Source organism: Chelonoidis abingdonii, chromosome 2 (genome assembly GCF_003597395.2).
Source record: "Chelonoidis abingdonii isolate Lonesome George chromosome 2, CheloAbing_2.0, whole genome shotgun sequence".
Lineage (NCBI taxonomy): Eukaryota > Metazoa > Chordata > Testudines > Testudinidae > Chelonoidis > Chelonoidis abingdonii.
In genome coordinates this window covers 119,768,045-119,783,147 of record NC_133770.1, presented here as the reverse complement: position 1 = coordinate 119,783,147, position 15,103 = coordinate 119,768,045, and the positions used below count along the sequence as shown (strand labels likewise).

At 44.4% G+C, this 15,103-nt stretch overlaps 1 protein-coding gene across 2 annotated transcripts in view; it reads left to right on the top strand.

Moving 5' to 3' along the window:
• Window positions 1-13,387, top strand: part of LOC116816388 (palmitoyltransferase ZDHHC11-like) — a 103,282-nt gene extending 89,895 nt beyond the window's left edge. For both annotated transcript variants that reach the window (XM_032765564.2, XM_032765563.2), the window contains exons 10-11: window positions 5,336-5,423; window positions 11,725-13,387. In XM_032765564.2, the coding sequence (XP_032621455.1) occupies window positions 5,336-5,423; window positions 11,725-12,074 (438 nt within the window). In that variant the 3' untranslated portion in view covers window positions 12,075-13,387. The remainder of the gene's footprint in view (window positions 1-5,335; window positions 5,424-11,724) is intronic.
• The last annotated feature ends 1,716 nt before the right edge of the window (window positions 13,388-15,103 follow it).

Below are 15,103 nucleotides of genomic sequence, written 5' to 3'. Positions count from 1 at the left end.
CCCAAGGTAGTCTCGGCCTTTCATGTCAACCAGGAGATCTTCCTACCTGTATTCTTCCCGAAACCCCATTCGTCTCGCAAGGAGCAGCAGCTGCACTCCTTGGACGGGGCCACTCTAGGGGGCGACCGGCCGGCCCGCTGGAGTTGCTAGGGTAAAAGTCTTCCGACGAGCGTGCACGCGCGGCGCATACACCTACTGGAATGGATATGAGCAACACATCTCGAGGAACAACAGTTACAAAGGTGAGTAACCGTCTTTTATCTCTCTCCATTCTGAAAATGGATAATTTATTCCTACCCTTTGTTACCCATCTTTTAACAAGTTACTGATCCATGAGAGGACTTCCCTCTTATCCCATGATGGCTTACTTTTCAAAAGCCAGTTTAAATTAAATACATTTTTTTAAAAATATTTACTTTTTTTAGAAATCTAGACCTGTTATGTGTTTTGGTGGATTTTGCATTATCCTTATGTTAAATTTGCATTATCCGAACAAAACATTTACTTTATTCATATCTCTTTTATATGTTGCAGGTCAAAGTGAAAATGAAAAGACAAAAAACAATACAATAATTTTGCCACTCAAAGGCCTCAAAAACTAACCAAGGTGAAGAACACATCAGGAACCAAGAATATCTCAACATGTCATCTGACGGTTCAAGTGGTGTATCTACAGCCAACCAGCCCGAAGCACAAATACAGCTATCTATTGAAGAAACAGTGTCTCCAAAACCTAAAGGCAGTTCCCGATGTTTGTCGGTCAAAGTGTTCCTGTAGACGGGCGGACTCACCCTAGCGGCGCCTCCTGCTGGTGACTCCTGGGAATTAGCTCATTCCAGCTCCAGAGCACCCTCTGCAGGCCGGTGATCCACCTGTCCTCTGGCCCCCGTATTCCTCCCTGGACCCTGTGCCCTTTTACATGGGGTGCTGCCCCCTGGCAGTAACCTCTTTCTCTCAAGGTCCCTCCTCCCCGGGGAACCCCCACCTCACCTCAGTATATGGCTACTGCCAGTCATTGTCTAGCCCCTGCGCCCTGGGGCAGACTGCAGTATCAGCCTACTCATCACTGGCAAGGTTGGGTTTGGACCTGCTGCCTTGGCCTACCCCTGGGCTGCCCTTTGCAACCCCCAGTACCCCTTGGCCTTCTGCTAGGCCGCAGCCTGGGGCTTTCCAGGCTGGAGCTCCCCAGCTCCTCTGCCTTTCCCCAGCCCTGCTTCACTCAAGTACCCTGTCTCCAGCTCCCTGCAGCCAGGTCCATCTCCCTCTACAAACAGAGAGAGACTCCTGTCTGCCTCTGGCTTCTCTGCCTTTATAGGGCCAGCTGAGTCTGTTTGGGGCATGGCCCTAGTTGTAGTCACTTCTCCCAGTCAGCCCAGCCTAAAAGCTGCTTTCTCCAGCCACAGCCCCTTCCCAGGGCTGTTTCTACCCCTTCAGGACAGGAGCGGGAGTCCACCCCGCTACAGTTCCCATTTACTGAAGTTACAAAAGATGGCTACTGGTGCACCTCTTGTGAAGAAGGAAAGCTTTCCAATCCTATGACTGGTAAAAGTGGAGGAGCTTGGTTTGTCAGACCGATCAGCAAAGCCAATGCTGACAAACTATGTGAAAAGGCAGCAGAACACCAGGCCTCTGTAGTGCATCAACATGCAGAAAGCCTTATAAGCCCACTTTCAAAGCCAATTTTAGAAGTACTTAATGAGGCTATTAAGAATGCTGGAGACACAACACAGTTCATGCAAACAAACATGGCTGTGGCATTATACTTTCTATTTAAGCAAGAAATACCACACACTATAAATTGGAAGTCAGTGTTAAGTGCTTTGTCACTTGTTCATCCTGAAGTTGAACACTGGTTCCAGACAAGACCAGCAAATGCTCGCTATCTTTCTGCAAGAAACTCAGCTTACTGGCTGGAAGCATGTGGTGCAACAGTGAAAGACTCAGCTGTTGAAAAAGTGATAAACAACTCTCACCACATTCAAAAAATTTGCATACATGGCTGATGAATGCACCAATGCAAATGGACATCAAGTATTAAGTCACTGTGTATGTTATCTTGATGTCAGGGGTAGGCCAGTAGATGCATTTCTAGATGTTCAAGTTATAGAAGACACATTGGCTGCATCTGTGACAACCCACATCTTAGAGAAGAGTTAAATGCTTGTCAGTTGGACCCCAAACAGATGGCTGCTTGTGCATTTGAGCTGCACACTTCTCTGGAAGACCTGGTGGAGTACAAGCTTTGCTCAGAGAAAAGTGTAACCCTAATCTCTCCTATACACACTGCAGAGTCATCTGCTCCAACTAGCACTAGTACGAGTTGCGGAATCTTCAAAAGACATTTAAAAAGCTATAAAAGTAATGTCTTCATTATATTCTTTTGTCAGCAAGAGTCCAAAAAGACTGAATATCTTGGAAAATCTAGAAGATATACTGAGACTGAAATTCAAATTAGTCCAACCTGGGAAAACCTACTGGCTTTCTCATGAGCGATCCTTGGTTGTTGTCTTAAAATTACTCCAGCCATTATTACTGGCTTTGGAAAGTATCTTCCAAGATGGGATGGATCTAAGTAGTGAGGCTGGTGGATTACTTTTGCTACTACGTTCAGAGATGACTATTGTGTTCTCTCTCTCATAAGTCTACTGCTGAAACCACTTGAGTCATTAAACAATGCCATCCAGGCATCTGCTACAATAGAAGTAGATCTTTGTCCAGCTATAGAAGCTACATTTGGCTCAGAGAGCCATTCATTGAAAAAGTACTGGAAGAAGCAAAGACTTCAGTCCAGAAGCTGACTAATGAAGGCATTATATTGAATCCTTAAGTGAAGACAAGAAGTGTTTGTTAAGACAACTGAAAAAGTACACAGACTTGATTCTTAAAAATCTACAACAGTGACTTTTAGATTCTACTCAACCTCTACTTAGCCTTTACAGATGCCTGTCCTATAAAACACCGACTGTTGAGTGGAGTGAGGCACTACCAGCAATGGGGCTGCCATGTGATCAGGACAGAATAGAGAATTTTGAACAGAGTGGAATATCGTATGACGAATGAATGAATATTTGACTTCAACTTCTCTTTTTATCATCACTAGTGCCTCGACCTGATCTTTGTGGTATGTTTCCTGGGATGAAAGAAGTAAGAATTCATCTCTTGCTACTCCCAGTCACAACAGCTACAGTTGAGCATTCTTTTTCATCATTGAATGGAATTGAATAGAAGCCACCAAAGATGAACATATTGCATTCAAGAAGTTCATTAACAGAGTTGTGCAAAATTATAACAAGAAACCAAGAAGGATGTAGATGTCATGCTTCATAGAAGGCTTGAGTAGCCAACTTCAATTTGTGTGATGATTTTAAAATATGAGTTAAAATCTAATTAAATGGTCATGAAACATTTTTCAGTTTTTACTATGGTGCCACACAGCCCACCTTCACCCTCACAGTCTCACCCCTCATTGGCCCTGACACACACACCCTGCAAATTCAAACACCCCCCCCCCTAATTTCAGTTCCTGGGGAAACCACTGGCTGCAGCAGACCCTCCACCTGCTTGAGGTGCGGGGGAGCTGAGAGCAGCCCTCAGCCTGTGTCCCCATCTCCCAGGCTCCACAGCTATTCGGGGCAGGAGGAAGGTCTGCAACTTCACACAAACTACCCGTGCGGCTCTCCCTGACCCATCTCGGGCCGGGAGGCCTCAGAGCTGCAGCCTGACATGGGGAGAGCCTTGTGGGGAGCTGGGGTTCCTCCACCTGCCCTGGGCGGGGGCCTGGGACATAGGGAGCTGTTTTTACCTCCACCTTGGGTGGGGGCCCCTGGCCTCCCCACTTTTGGGAGGTCTCCAGTGCCCTTACCCCGGGCTGAGGCTGCTGGGAGCCAGTCTGTAGCCAGGAACTCTGAGCAGCGGGAGCCGGTCCTTGTGCCACCTGCCCACCCGGCGTTCCAGGGCCGGGGGCTGCGCTGCCTGTCCACCTGCTGAGTGCTCCGGGGTTAGGGGGGTTGCTCGGGCAGCCTGAGGGTGTCAGAGAGGGGGGGCTCTGGGCTCCGGCGGGGGAAGGGGAATGGACAGGCTGGCCCGGAGCTAGGCTCCCCAAGCCTGCAATTCACCCACTGCCCATGCTGGTGATATTCTTGGGAGGTGAAGATACAAACAGTGGAGGGCAGAGGAATAGTAGAGCAGTGGAGAGCTTTCCACATTGCCTCTCGTGGCAGCCCGGAGGATTAGGCGCTTATATTAGTAACGAGAACCTCTGACATTACATTAGCTAGGCTTTTAGAAAGGGAGATAAAGCCCGAGCTGCAGTGTCTACCCGGCTATTTTTGGAGTGGTAGCCTGATCCCTGCAAGCCCGTGTCTGTCGACCTGGGCTCTGAGACTCACTGCTGCATACTGTATCCTAAAGGGCCTGATTGGGCACTATTGAAGCCAATGGGTGTTTTTGTTCTGATTTAACTGGGAGTAAAATTGGTCCCTAACTGCCAATATCTCAAATGAAACTTTCCTGGTGAGCAAATTATTTTATAATTATCGACAGCAGTGCTCATTGGGCCTTCCTGTGCAGCGCTAAGTACTGGCCGCTGTCAGACAGACATTACCATACTAGACCCAACCAGTGGTCCTGTGCTCCTATTTACCTACTGTTCTCTAACTTACGGAGATCACCATTGTGCTAAAAGGTAGTGATAGTGGGCATACTGGGTAAAAGCTCAATGTACAATTTAAGTCAAGGTGACTTTTGGTTTTGCACACTCAGAGATTATCTTGGAAAAACTTTTGAGAGGCTATTAGAGGAGAGGACTTCATCATTCTGAAAAGCCACAGTGGCATGCTATATCAGCATTAGACTCTGCCGAAGTGCATAGGCACCAAATCCATAGGTGATCTGGGGCTGGAGCACCCACGGTGAAAAATTGATGGGTGCTCAGCACCCACCGGCAGCTCTCCGTGGCCCCGCTCCAAACCCCCTGCTCCAGCGCACCACTGCATCCTGCTTCTCCCCCTCTCTCCCAGCGCTTGAGTCACGAAACAGCTGATTCGTGGGGCGGGGGGGGGAACTTGGCGTGCTGGGGAAAGAGGCGGGGCCAGGCCAGGGATTTGGGGAATGGATCCAATAGGGGCAGGGAACGGGTGGAGTTAGGGCAGGGACCTTGGGGATGAGGTTGGAATGGGAGCAGGGCCAGGGGTGGGGATGGGGTAGAATGGGGATGGGGAAAAGGGTGGAGGGCCGTGGGCACCCACCAGTGCCAGAGAAAGTTGGTACCTATGCCCAAGTGACCTGGCAATCTATAGCTGGAATTTAATTTACAGATCTGATTTGTTTTTTATAGACTGTGACAAAAAGTACAAACGAAACTCTGTGTGAGAATATTCATCAGAACGAAGACATAAGGGATACTGAAATGGCAGACTTTGGAGGTAAGACCTTTTTATAACACTTGATTTTAATTACAGAAGAATTACTGTGCAATTCCACCCTCCCACCCCCATCCCCTCCAGGTCTAAATATTCATTTAGCCCAATCTTAACCGGGACATATGCTGACAACATAATTGATGTATGTATATACATACTGTATCCTGATCACCACAGTGAATACTGTACTGTAACTGCCATGATATTTGCTATGGGGTACCACTTTCTTATAAGGCTTAGCCAAGAAGTATTTTTTCTTTATAGAAAATCTATTATTCTAAGAATGTCAAAGTAAAGTGGATAGTTTTTAATGCATTTTTCATTCTTCTAACTTTAAATGGGCTTAGCTAATGTGGAGTAATCACTTTGAGTATTTTCAGGAGAAATTTTGAGGCCCATATTCAACCATGTTGCCACTGGGTGCAACTTTGTTGACTTGAGTGGAGTGGCATAAATTTCGCCAGGGCTGAACTTATCATAAACATGCATACTAAGATAACTTTTTAAAAAGTAATTCCTATGCATGCATGATTAGTTCATTTTTTTTCTTAAATCAATTTTTAGTGCAAACTTGATATTGTTGACTAAAGTCAGTGTTTTCCAACAGATAAGTTACTGAAGCTATTTCCTGTTTTAAATATAAGAAATATTTTTAGGTTTATCACATAACACAGAGAGGTTAGAGTTGGTAAATAGATTTTCAGTGACAATCACTGCATAATGCATTCATTTCTAATAGCTATTTATTGCAACTTGCTCTGTTGCAACTGTAACAGTGAGATTTATGAGTGTGTAAAAAAACTAATATCCAAAAATTTGCGTTTTAACATTCTTTATAAAAATAATTCCACAATGGTATACTTTGTCACAAATAATTTTTTTGAGTTCTGAAAATTAAAACTTTGTTTTACCATAAATCTTGAAAATCTATAAACTATCACAACTTAGTTTCACCATTATTGCATTACTCTGATGTATTGTATGTACATAAACATTACGTTAGACACACAGACTTTAAGGCCAGAAGGGAACATCGTGATCATCTAGTCTGACCTCTTTCACATTGCGGGCCACAGAACCCCACCTACCCGCTCCTGTAGTAGACCTATAACCTCTGGCTGAGTTACTGAAATCCTTAAATCATGGTTTAAAGACTTCAAGCTTCAGAGGATCCACCGTTTACTCTAGTTCAAACCTGCAAGTGACCCGTGCCCCATTCTGTAGAGAAAGATGAAAACCCCCCAGAGTCTCTACCAATCTGACTTGAGGGAAAATTGCTTCTCGACCCCCAATATGGCAATCAGTTAGACCCTGAGCATGTCATCAAGATCCACCAGCTAGACACTTGGGAAAGAATTCGCTGTACAGTGTTAACTCAGAGCTCTCTCCATCGAAGGCCCCATCTCCAACCAGTGGAGATATTTGCTGCTAGCAGCTGCAGATGGGCCACATACCATTGTCTGCAACCTCCTCATACCATCCCCTCTATAAACTTATTAAGCTCAGTCTTGAAACCAATTAGAGTTTGTTTTGCCCCCACTTCTCTCCTTGGAAGGCTGTTCCTGAACTTCACTCCTTTTGATGGTTGGAAACCTTCATCTAATTTCAAGTCTAAACTTGTCGATGGGCAGTTTATCTGCATTTTCTCTTGTGCCAGCATGGACCCTTAACTTAAATAACTCCCTGCTATTGATCCCTCTGATGTATTTATAGAGAGCAATCATCTCTCCTCTCATCCTTCATTTGGGTAAGGTAAACAAGCCAAGCTCCTTGAATCTTCTCTTGTAAGATAGGTTTTCCATTCCTCTGCTGTCCTTGTAACCCTTCTCTGCACCTGTTTGTTTGAATTCATCTTTCTTAAACATGGGAGACCAGAATTGCACACAGTATTCCAAATGAGATCTCACCAGTTTCTCAAATCTTATCAAAATAATGGTACTAACACTTCTCTGTCTCTACTGGAAATACTTCATCTGATGCATCCTACAATTGCATTAGCCTTTTTCATGGCTGCATCACACTGGTGGCACATAGTCATGCTGTGATTGCCCAATACACCCGGTCTTTCCCCTCTTCTGTCACTTCCAACTGATAAGTCCCCAACTTAAAATTCTTGTTGTTAGTCCCTAAATGCATGACCTTGCACTTTGAACTATTTAATTTCATCCCATTTCTTTTACTCCAGTTTTCAAGGTTGTCCAGGTTTTTTACATATTCCAGTCCTCCTCCTTGTTGGCAATACCTCCCAACTTCATCTGCAGATTTTATTAGCACTCTCTCACTTTTTGTGCCAAGGTCAGTAATAAAACTGTTAAATAAGACTGGTCCCAAAACCGATCCCTAAGGGACTCCAACAGTAACCTCTCTCCAGCCTGACACTTCACCTTTCAGTCTGACCTGTTGTTGTGTTCCCTTTAACCAGTTCCATATCCACCTTTCAGTTCTCATATTCATCCCCATCTTCTCCAATTTAAATAATAATTTCCCATGTGGAACTGTATCAAATGCCTTCCTGAAATCCAGGTAGATTAGATCTACTGCGTTTCCTTTGTCTAAAAAGTTAGTTATCTTTTCAAAGAAAGAGATCAGGTTGATCTGATACAATCCACCTTTTGTAAAATCTTTTTGTATTTTATCCCAATTACCATGTACCTCTGTGTTCTTAACTACTTTCTCTGTCAAAATTTGTTCTAAGACCTTGCATACAATTGAGGTTAAACTAACAGGCCTGTAGTTTCCTGGATCACTTCCCCCTCCCTCCCTTCTTAAAAATAGGTACTATATTAGCAATTCTCCAGCCATTGGGTACAACCCCTGAGTTTACAAATTCATTAAAAATCCTTGCTATTGGGCTTGCAACTTCATGAACCAGTTCCTTTAGTATTCTTGGATGGAGATAATCTGCCTTTTTACTTCTCCTCCGTCCCTGATTGCTCCCATTAAGCTGTTTGAGAATGACTTCAACTTTGAATGTGATAGTAATTTCTACTTCCACATCCTCATTTCCATTAGCCACTACCCCATAGCGCTTCATTACACTTATTTAAAACTGAGGCAAAGTATTCATTTAGGTGTAGGGTCATGCCTAGATAATCTTTAATCTCCATCCTGTCCTCAGTGCTTAGTGGTCCCACTTCTTTCCCTATTTTCTTTTTATTTATATGGCTAAAGAACCTTTTACTATTGGTTTTAATTTCAGTTGCAAGGTCCAACTCTGCTTGGCTTTTGGCAGTTCTCACTTTAACCCTACACTTTATGACCTTCAAGAGAGAGCTTTCCTTATTGATCCATCCCATCTTCCATTCCTTGCAGGCTTTCTGATTCCTCTTAATCACCTATTTGAGATGCTTGTTCATCCTGTTTGGTCTGCAACCTTTCCTGTGAATATTTTTCCCTTTGCTTGGGATGCAGACTTCAAATAGCTTCTGCAACTTTGACTTAAAGTAATTCCAAGCCTCCTCCACATTCAGATCCTGTCCATTTCCCTTATTACTTTGCTTATTTTGTTTGAAGTTTGACCTTTTGAAATCAAGGACCCTACTTGCTGACCAATTTTTGTTTCTTTTCATTTAGTTTAAACTGAATTACTCATGATCACTTGAACCAGGATTGTCCTGTACAACCAGTTCTTCTATGAGGACCTTGCAATTTACTTATATTAAGTCTAAAATGTTTGGTGAAGAAATCTGTAAGCTATCAAGTCCAGGAATATCCAGGCCCTACCAGTATTTGTAGTATTCGTTCTTCAGTCTATATCTGGGAAGTTAAAATCATCCATAATCACAATTCCCTGTAATATTTATTTCATTGAAGATATCAAAGGTCACTGTTCATATCCCAGATTGGATCCTGGGGATCTGTAGCATACTCCAAACACTATCACAGTGGAGCCTGTGTTAGCTTTCTTTCCCAAAGTGATGTTGACCCAAACAGATACCACTTTATCCATTCCATCACTTTTAATTTCTTTACAGTCTATCTTGTCATTAATGTACAATGCTGCTGCTCCACCATTACCTTTATTTCTGCCTTTTCTGAACAGCACATTCCCATCCATGACTGTACTCCAGTCATGACTACAATTCCACCGTGTTTCTGTTATTCCTATCATATCTGGTTTTACTGCACTAGAAGTTCTAGTTCCTCCATTTTGTTACCCAGGATCCTTTATTGGTGTACTGATATCTTCGTTGTTTGTACTTGGCTTCACCCAGATTCCTCACCCAATTAGGTACAGTCATTCTACTGCCAGTATCGCCTGCCTGACAGTGCCAATACCACTGACAGTAACAATCTGTTCCTCCTGATGTCCTTTTTCTGACCCTCTGTAGTTCCTTTCTACATTGCTGGACCCTTTCTATAATTTTCCTCTCACTCAATGTTAGAATCAGGCATGGAGATAACATGAGCATCTCCTAGCAGTCTCGCAATTTAAAGCTCTTTTAATCAGTTGTGCAAACCTCCATCACAGCAGTCTATTTCCCTGCCTACTTAGTTGGAGTCCATCCCATGAGAACTGTCCTCTGTCCAGGAATGCCTCCCAGTGGTTGAACATCCCAAAGCTCTTCTTATAGGCCCACTTCCTTGCGCCATCTGTTAATCATCATAATCGTGTCTCTCCTTGATTCGCCTCCACTAGGGTCAGGTAGAATCCCACTGAAGATCACCTGAGCCTCCATTTTTTTAAGTGTCTTCCCCAGCGTGGCATAGTCTCTACTGATGCATTCCAGTGAGAATCTGGCTGTGTCATTTGTCCCCTTGTAAAGATAATCAGTGGATTCTTTCCTGCTCCAATTCAGATCCTTTTCAGCTTCATGTCCACATCCCATATATTAACTCCCAGTAGCCAGCACACCCTTCTGTTCTTCAGATCAGCTCTGGTGACAGGCCTGTCTGTTCTTCTTGGTAGGGAGTCCCCAGTCATATAGACTTGCCTCTTCCTAGTGCAGCTCTCTGGCCTTCCTCTTTCTGTTCTTTCTGGCTGCAAGCCCTCTTGTCTTTTGTTCTCACATGCAATCTTCTGCAGCTCATCCTCTGTCCTTTTGGGGCTCTGAACTCTGGCTGTCTCCATTGACTCTTCCCCTCTTCTTTTAGGACTAGCCACTTTTTTTCTTTTTCTTTGCCCTCCCACCTTCTGTTACTGCCTGCTACACCCCTTCTTAATTTTCCAACTCAGTAAACCTATCCCTGAGCTCTATTTCTCCTTCACTATCCTGTCTTTTTTCCTCTGCCTGATACTTTTATCACATGCTTCTACTGCCCACTTTCCTCATCCTGCAATCCACCGTCAAAGTTCCCCTGTCCAGCTTGTATCTGCAAGTTTTGAGGTTTCCCGTTCAACCTCCACTTGCCTTCCCTCCATCATCTGCTCAAGTTCCCTTCAAAACTCAACCATAGTTTCTGCCTGGATCTCTAACCCTCCAATCTTCTCTTCCATCTGATCAGGCAGCATTTTACACCAAACAAAGCGCCTTTCAGGTACCCGCTCCAGGATAATGTACATCCCTCAACTTCTACATCTAGTCATCCACATTGCCTCTTCCATTCTTTGGCTCACTACCCCTCCTGCTTCTGTAACCTGTCATAACTTTAACACCTAAGCTCAGCGACAGAGAGAGAAACACACACATGTTCCCCTTTTTCCCCTGACCCCCAACTCCTCCTACAAATTCCCACTCAAACTCCCCTGTTTCCAGCTCTGTTTGCTGGCTTCTTGCATATGATTAGACCAGTGATACTCAGACAAAGTGATTCAGAAGCCAAATTAGCAATGACTTTACCCAAAAGAGCCACAGTAGCATGAATTCATTGTTTCATATACTAGAGTAGTATTCATATTTAAACAGTATGACAGGGGAAATACTTAGAGAGAGAGAGTGTGTGTGTGTGTATAATATTCTTACAGCAAATATGATAACTTATTGCAAATTGATGATTTAATTGGTTAATAACATAGTAAAAGCATCCTGATTGGTTAATAACTTTGGTTAATAACTAAGTCACAGTGTTTTAATATCATGTGTTGCAACGAGCTGCATTATAGAGCCACTTGCGGCTCATGAACCACATTCTGAGTATCACTGGATTGAACTACCTTAAATTGAAATGCTGTTATATTTTTCTTTGAACACTTCAACTAAAACAGAATGAAAATATTCACCTGTGACTGTCTCTTTTCTTCTGCTTTTAAAGTAAAATGTAAAAAGTAAATCACTGCTATCTCATGTTCAGGGACTGAATCTCACTTTTGAAAGCTAGCTTACAGAGCACTTTCAAGATTCATTTTCACTTTGCTTCCGAGCAGACTTACAGTCTAATTGCAACCAGTCGTTAGAGGACTCTCACTGGGGAAGTCTTGGCTCCAGGAAGCAGATCCCATCTCCGCAAAATCTCCATGAGGGATCCACAAGAAACAGCACTCTTCTGGTGTGTTCTGTGAATGCAAACAGTTTGGCCATCTCTGATCAGGTACTGAGTCCCCCTAAAAGTGGAAGACCAGATGCTTCTATAGCAGAATCTGCCAATCTTTTCAAAAGGACAGCACTGGCAAAAGAAGGCATTGAAATGGCACAAAGTGGAACGGCCACTTTTTCTTCACCAAAACAAAATGACTCCTCAGAGCCAATTTCAACACAAAGTTCCCTTGCAGTCTGATGCATCGCATCTTCCGTTCTGAGAAACAGCAGTGCTATGATATACTGAAGGCAGACTGCTCAAAGAACAATTCAAGATACTAATATAAAGACTTGAGCAACTGGAACCTTTTTCATACTGGGAAGTAGCCAGAAGTACAGATCTAGAAAGGCAGATGAGACGGCCTTTAGGAAAGCAGATATCCTAGTTACAATTGGCTTGTGAGAGATGAATAATTTTGATACACAATATCTTCTGGGGAATGGCTGAATTCCTGATTTTATGTGAGCCGTTTAAGGGGTATTATAAGAGGCAGAAGGGGGTGTAGCCACTTTAAGGGCCAAGGTGGAATAACTATGATAACTTTTATCCAGACCTGCCTCCCCCTGTTCAGAGTCACCTTGTCTTCCTGCCTGCACTCTTTACGTGAGTAGTCATCCCCTACTGCCTGGCCCTACCCCGTCGTCCACCCTGTCATGACAGCAGATGGGTGGCCGTAGAGACTTAGGGAGGACTTTTGGCATGGAGATCATAGCAGCTCTTGCTAAAGAAGTAGCCAGTGGGCCATAGCAGCTGGGCAGTGAGAATGAGGCTGTTCACCTGCTCAGGAGAGACTAGGTGAAGGGGCAAGAACCATTTTGAAGAGTATGTGAGAGAGGGCACTAGACCAAAGAGGGGGATGGGTTTGGGGGGATCAGATGGTCAAGGCAGCCAGGATGAATAATCCATCCTTTGGGTAACGTGACAGGTCTCTGAGATATCACGTCTGTTTTCTATATGCACATTTCAAACTGCTTTAAAGAAAATAACTTGTTTCTCAAAATTACTGCTACAAATTGCCAAAATTCTAATTAGAGATGTTTGCCTTAGGGTAGCCTCTTTTCCCAAATCCACTTTTTGGAAGAAAATGGGTGAAGTTCTCTGTATTTGTTTTTTGAACTATTTCTCATTTTCTCAAATGGCTTGTTTTATTTATACAAAAAGTGATTTTTTTTCTAATTTGTTTTTGATATTGAAACATTTTAATGAACTCTCAATTAGTGTGGTGGTCTCTAAATTACAGTTTTCCTTTTTAAGATCAATCTTCATTTTGAAAATGTACATCTACCTATAGTTTTCACAGGGAAAGGGGCATATTTGAAATTCACTATATATGGACAAAATATATTTTATTTATACAGAGGAGTTTTGCTGATTATTTAATTTTTATTATTTGTATGAGTTGAAGTGAATTCTTCTAAAGGAATATGGTCATCTAATAAATTCAGGTTTTTTGATATGAATTGTAAAAATGTTCTAAAAGTTCAAACTTTATTTTATTAAACAATATTCTTGTTGCACACATGGGGGCAATAACATCTTTAAATATTGTTGGTAATATCTAAAATACTAGATAAATCTGCCACAAGCACACTAGTTGCAATCCAGCTGTAAGCAAAGTGTTTCCTGACTGTTCTACATCCATTTGACTAAGTGGAAAGAGCAAAGGCCTAGGATTCAGGAGACCTGGGTTCTGCTTCCGGTTATGCCAGTGGACTACTTGGTGACCTTGGGTAAGTCATTTCCCCCCTCTGTGCCTCAGTTTCCCCCTCTGTCAAATGGGGATAATGGTGCTAGCCTCTGTAGTGAAGTGCTCTGAGATCTACTGCTGAAACGTGCCCTTATAAGAGCTAGGCCAGAGGTCCCCAATGAGGTGCCCGTGGGCGCCATGGCACCTGCCAAGGCATCTATGTGCACCCACCTACTGGCCGCCGGACAAAGCAGCCACCAAAATGCCACCGAGAAGTGGCAACGTCAAGAAGCGTTGCTGCCGAAATGCTGCTGATTTTCAGCAGCAATGCCTCTTGATGACACTGCTTCTTGGCGGCATTTCAGCGGCTGCTTGTCCAGTGGCCACGCTCCTCAGCGGCTAGTCGTCCAGCGCCCGCCACACGGAAAAGTTGGAGACCACTGAGCTAGGTATTATTATTAGGTATACTTTGGGGACACTTCTTTCTTTTTTCTTTAAGACTCACACAGAGTGAACAACTAATGAAGAGTCACGGGTGGGTTAATTTCTTTCTAATGTTTTTCTCTGTTTTCTCATTTAATATTTTATTTTGTACTTTTGGGGATATTTCCGCTCATCCAGTATAGTTCAGTGCAAACAGGAATGGACAACTTCTAAGTCGGGAATAAGGCACTGCCAAGGGGATTAGCCATTCCAGAGGGATTCTCTATACCAGGGGTGGGCAAATTTTTGGCTCAAGGGCCACATCTGGGTATGGAAATTGTATGGTGGGTCATGAACACTCACAAAATTAGGGACTGGGAGGGGGTGAGGACTCCAGCTGGGGGTGTGGGCTCTGGTGTGAAGCCAGAAATGAGGAGTTCAGGGTGCAAGAGGGGGCTCTGGGCTGAGGCAGGGGGTTGGGGTGCGGAGGGGTGGTGCGGCTCCAGCTGGGGGTGTGGGCTCTGGGGTGGAGTTGGGGATGAGGGGTTGGGGGTGCAGGAAGGTGCTCTGGGCTGGGACTGTGAGGGGTTCAGAGGATGGGAGGGGGATCAGGGCTGGGGCAGGGGGTTGGGGCACAGGAAGGGATCAAGCTCTGGGTGGTGCTTACCTCAAGCAGCTCCCAGAAGCAGTAGCATGTCTCCCCTCCGACTCCAATGTGGAGGCATGGCCAGGCAGCTCCCTTTGGCTGCAGTTCCTGGCCAATGGGAGCTGTAGAGGTGGTGCTTGCGGCGGGGCAGCATGTGGAGCCTCCCCTGGCGTCTCCCCTCCAGCTTCTACATGCAGGGGCAATGCCACTGCTTCCAGGAGCCATGCGGAGTGGGGCACGCCCCCAGCCCCGCTCCCTGGCTGGAGTGTTGGAACAAGGCAAGCCCTGGACCCTGCTCCCTGGTGGGAGCTCGAGCACTGGATTAAAACATCTGAAGGGCCAGATGCGGCCCCCGGAGCATAGTTTTCCCACCCCTAGTCTATACAGAGCTATGGTGAAGATTCGGTCTTTAGGGTCCTTTTAAGAATCGGCTGCATTAGATGGTGGGGAAAGTCTTATACAACTTCTAAA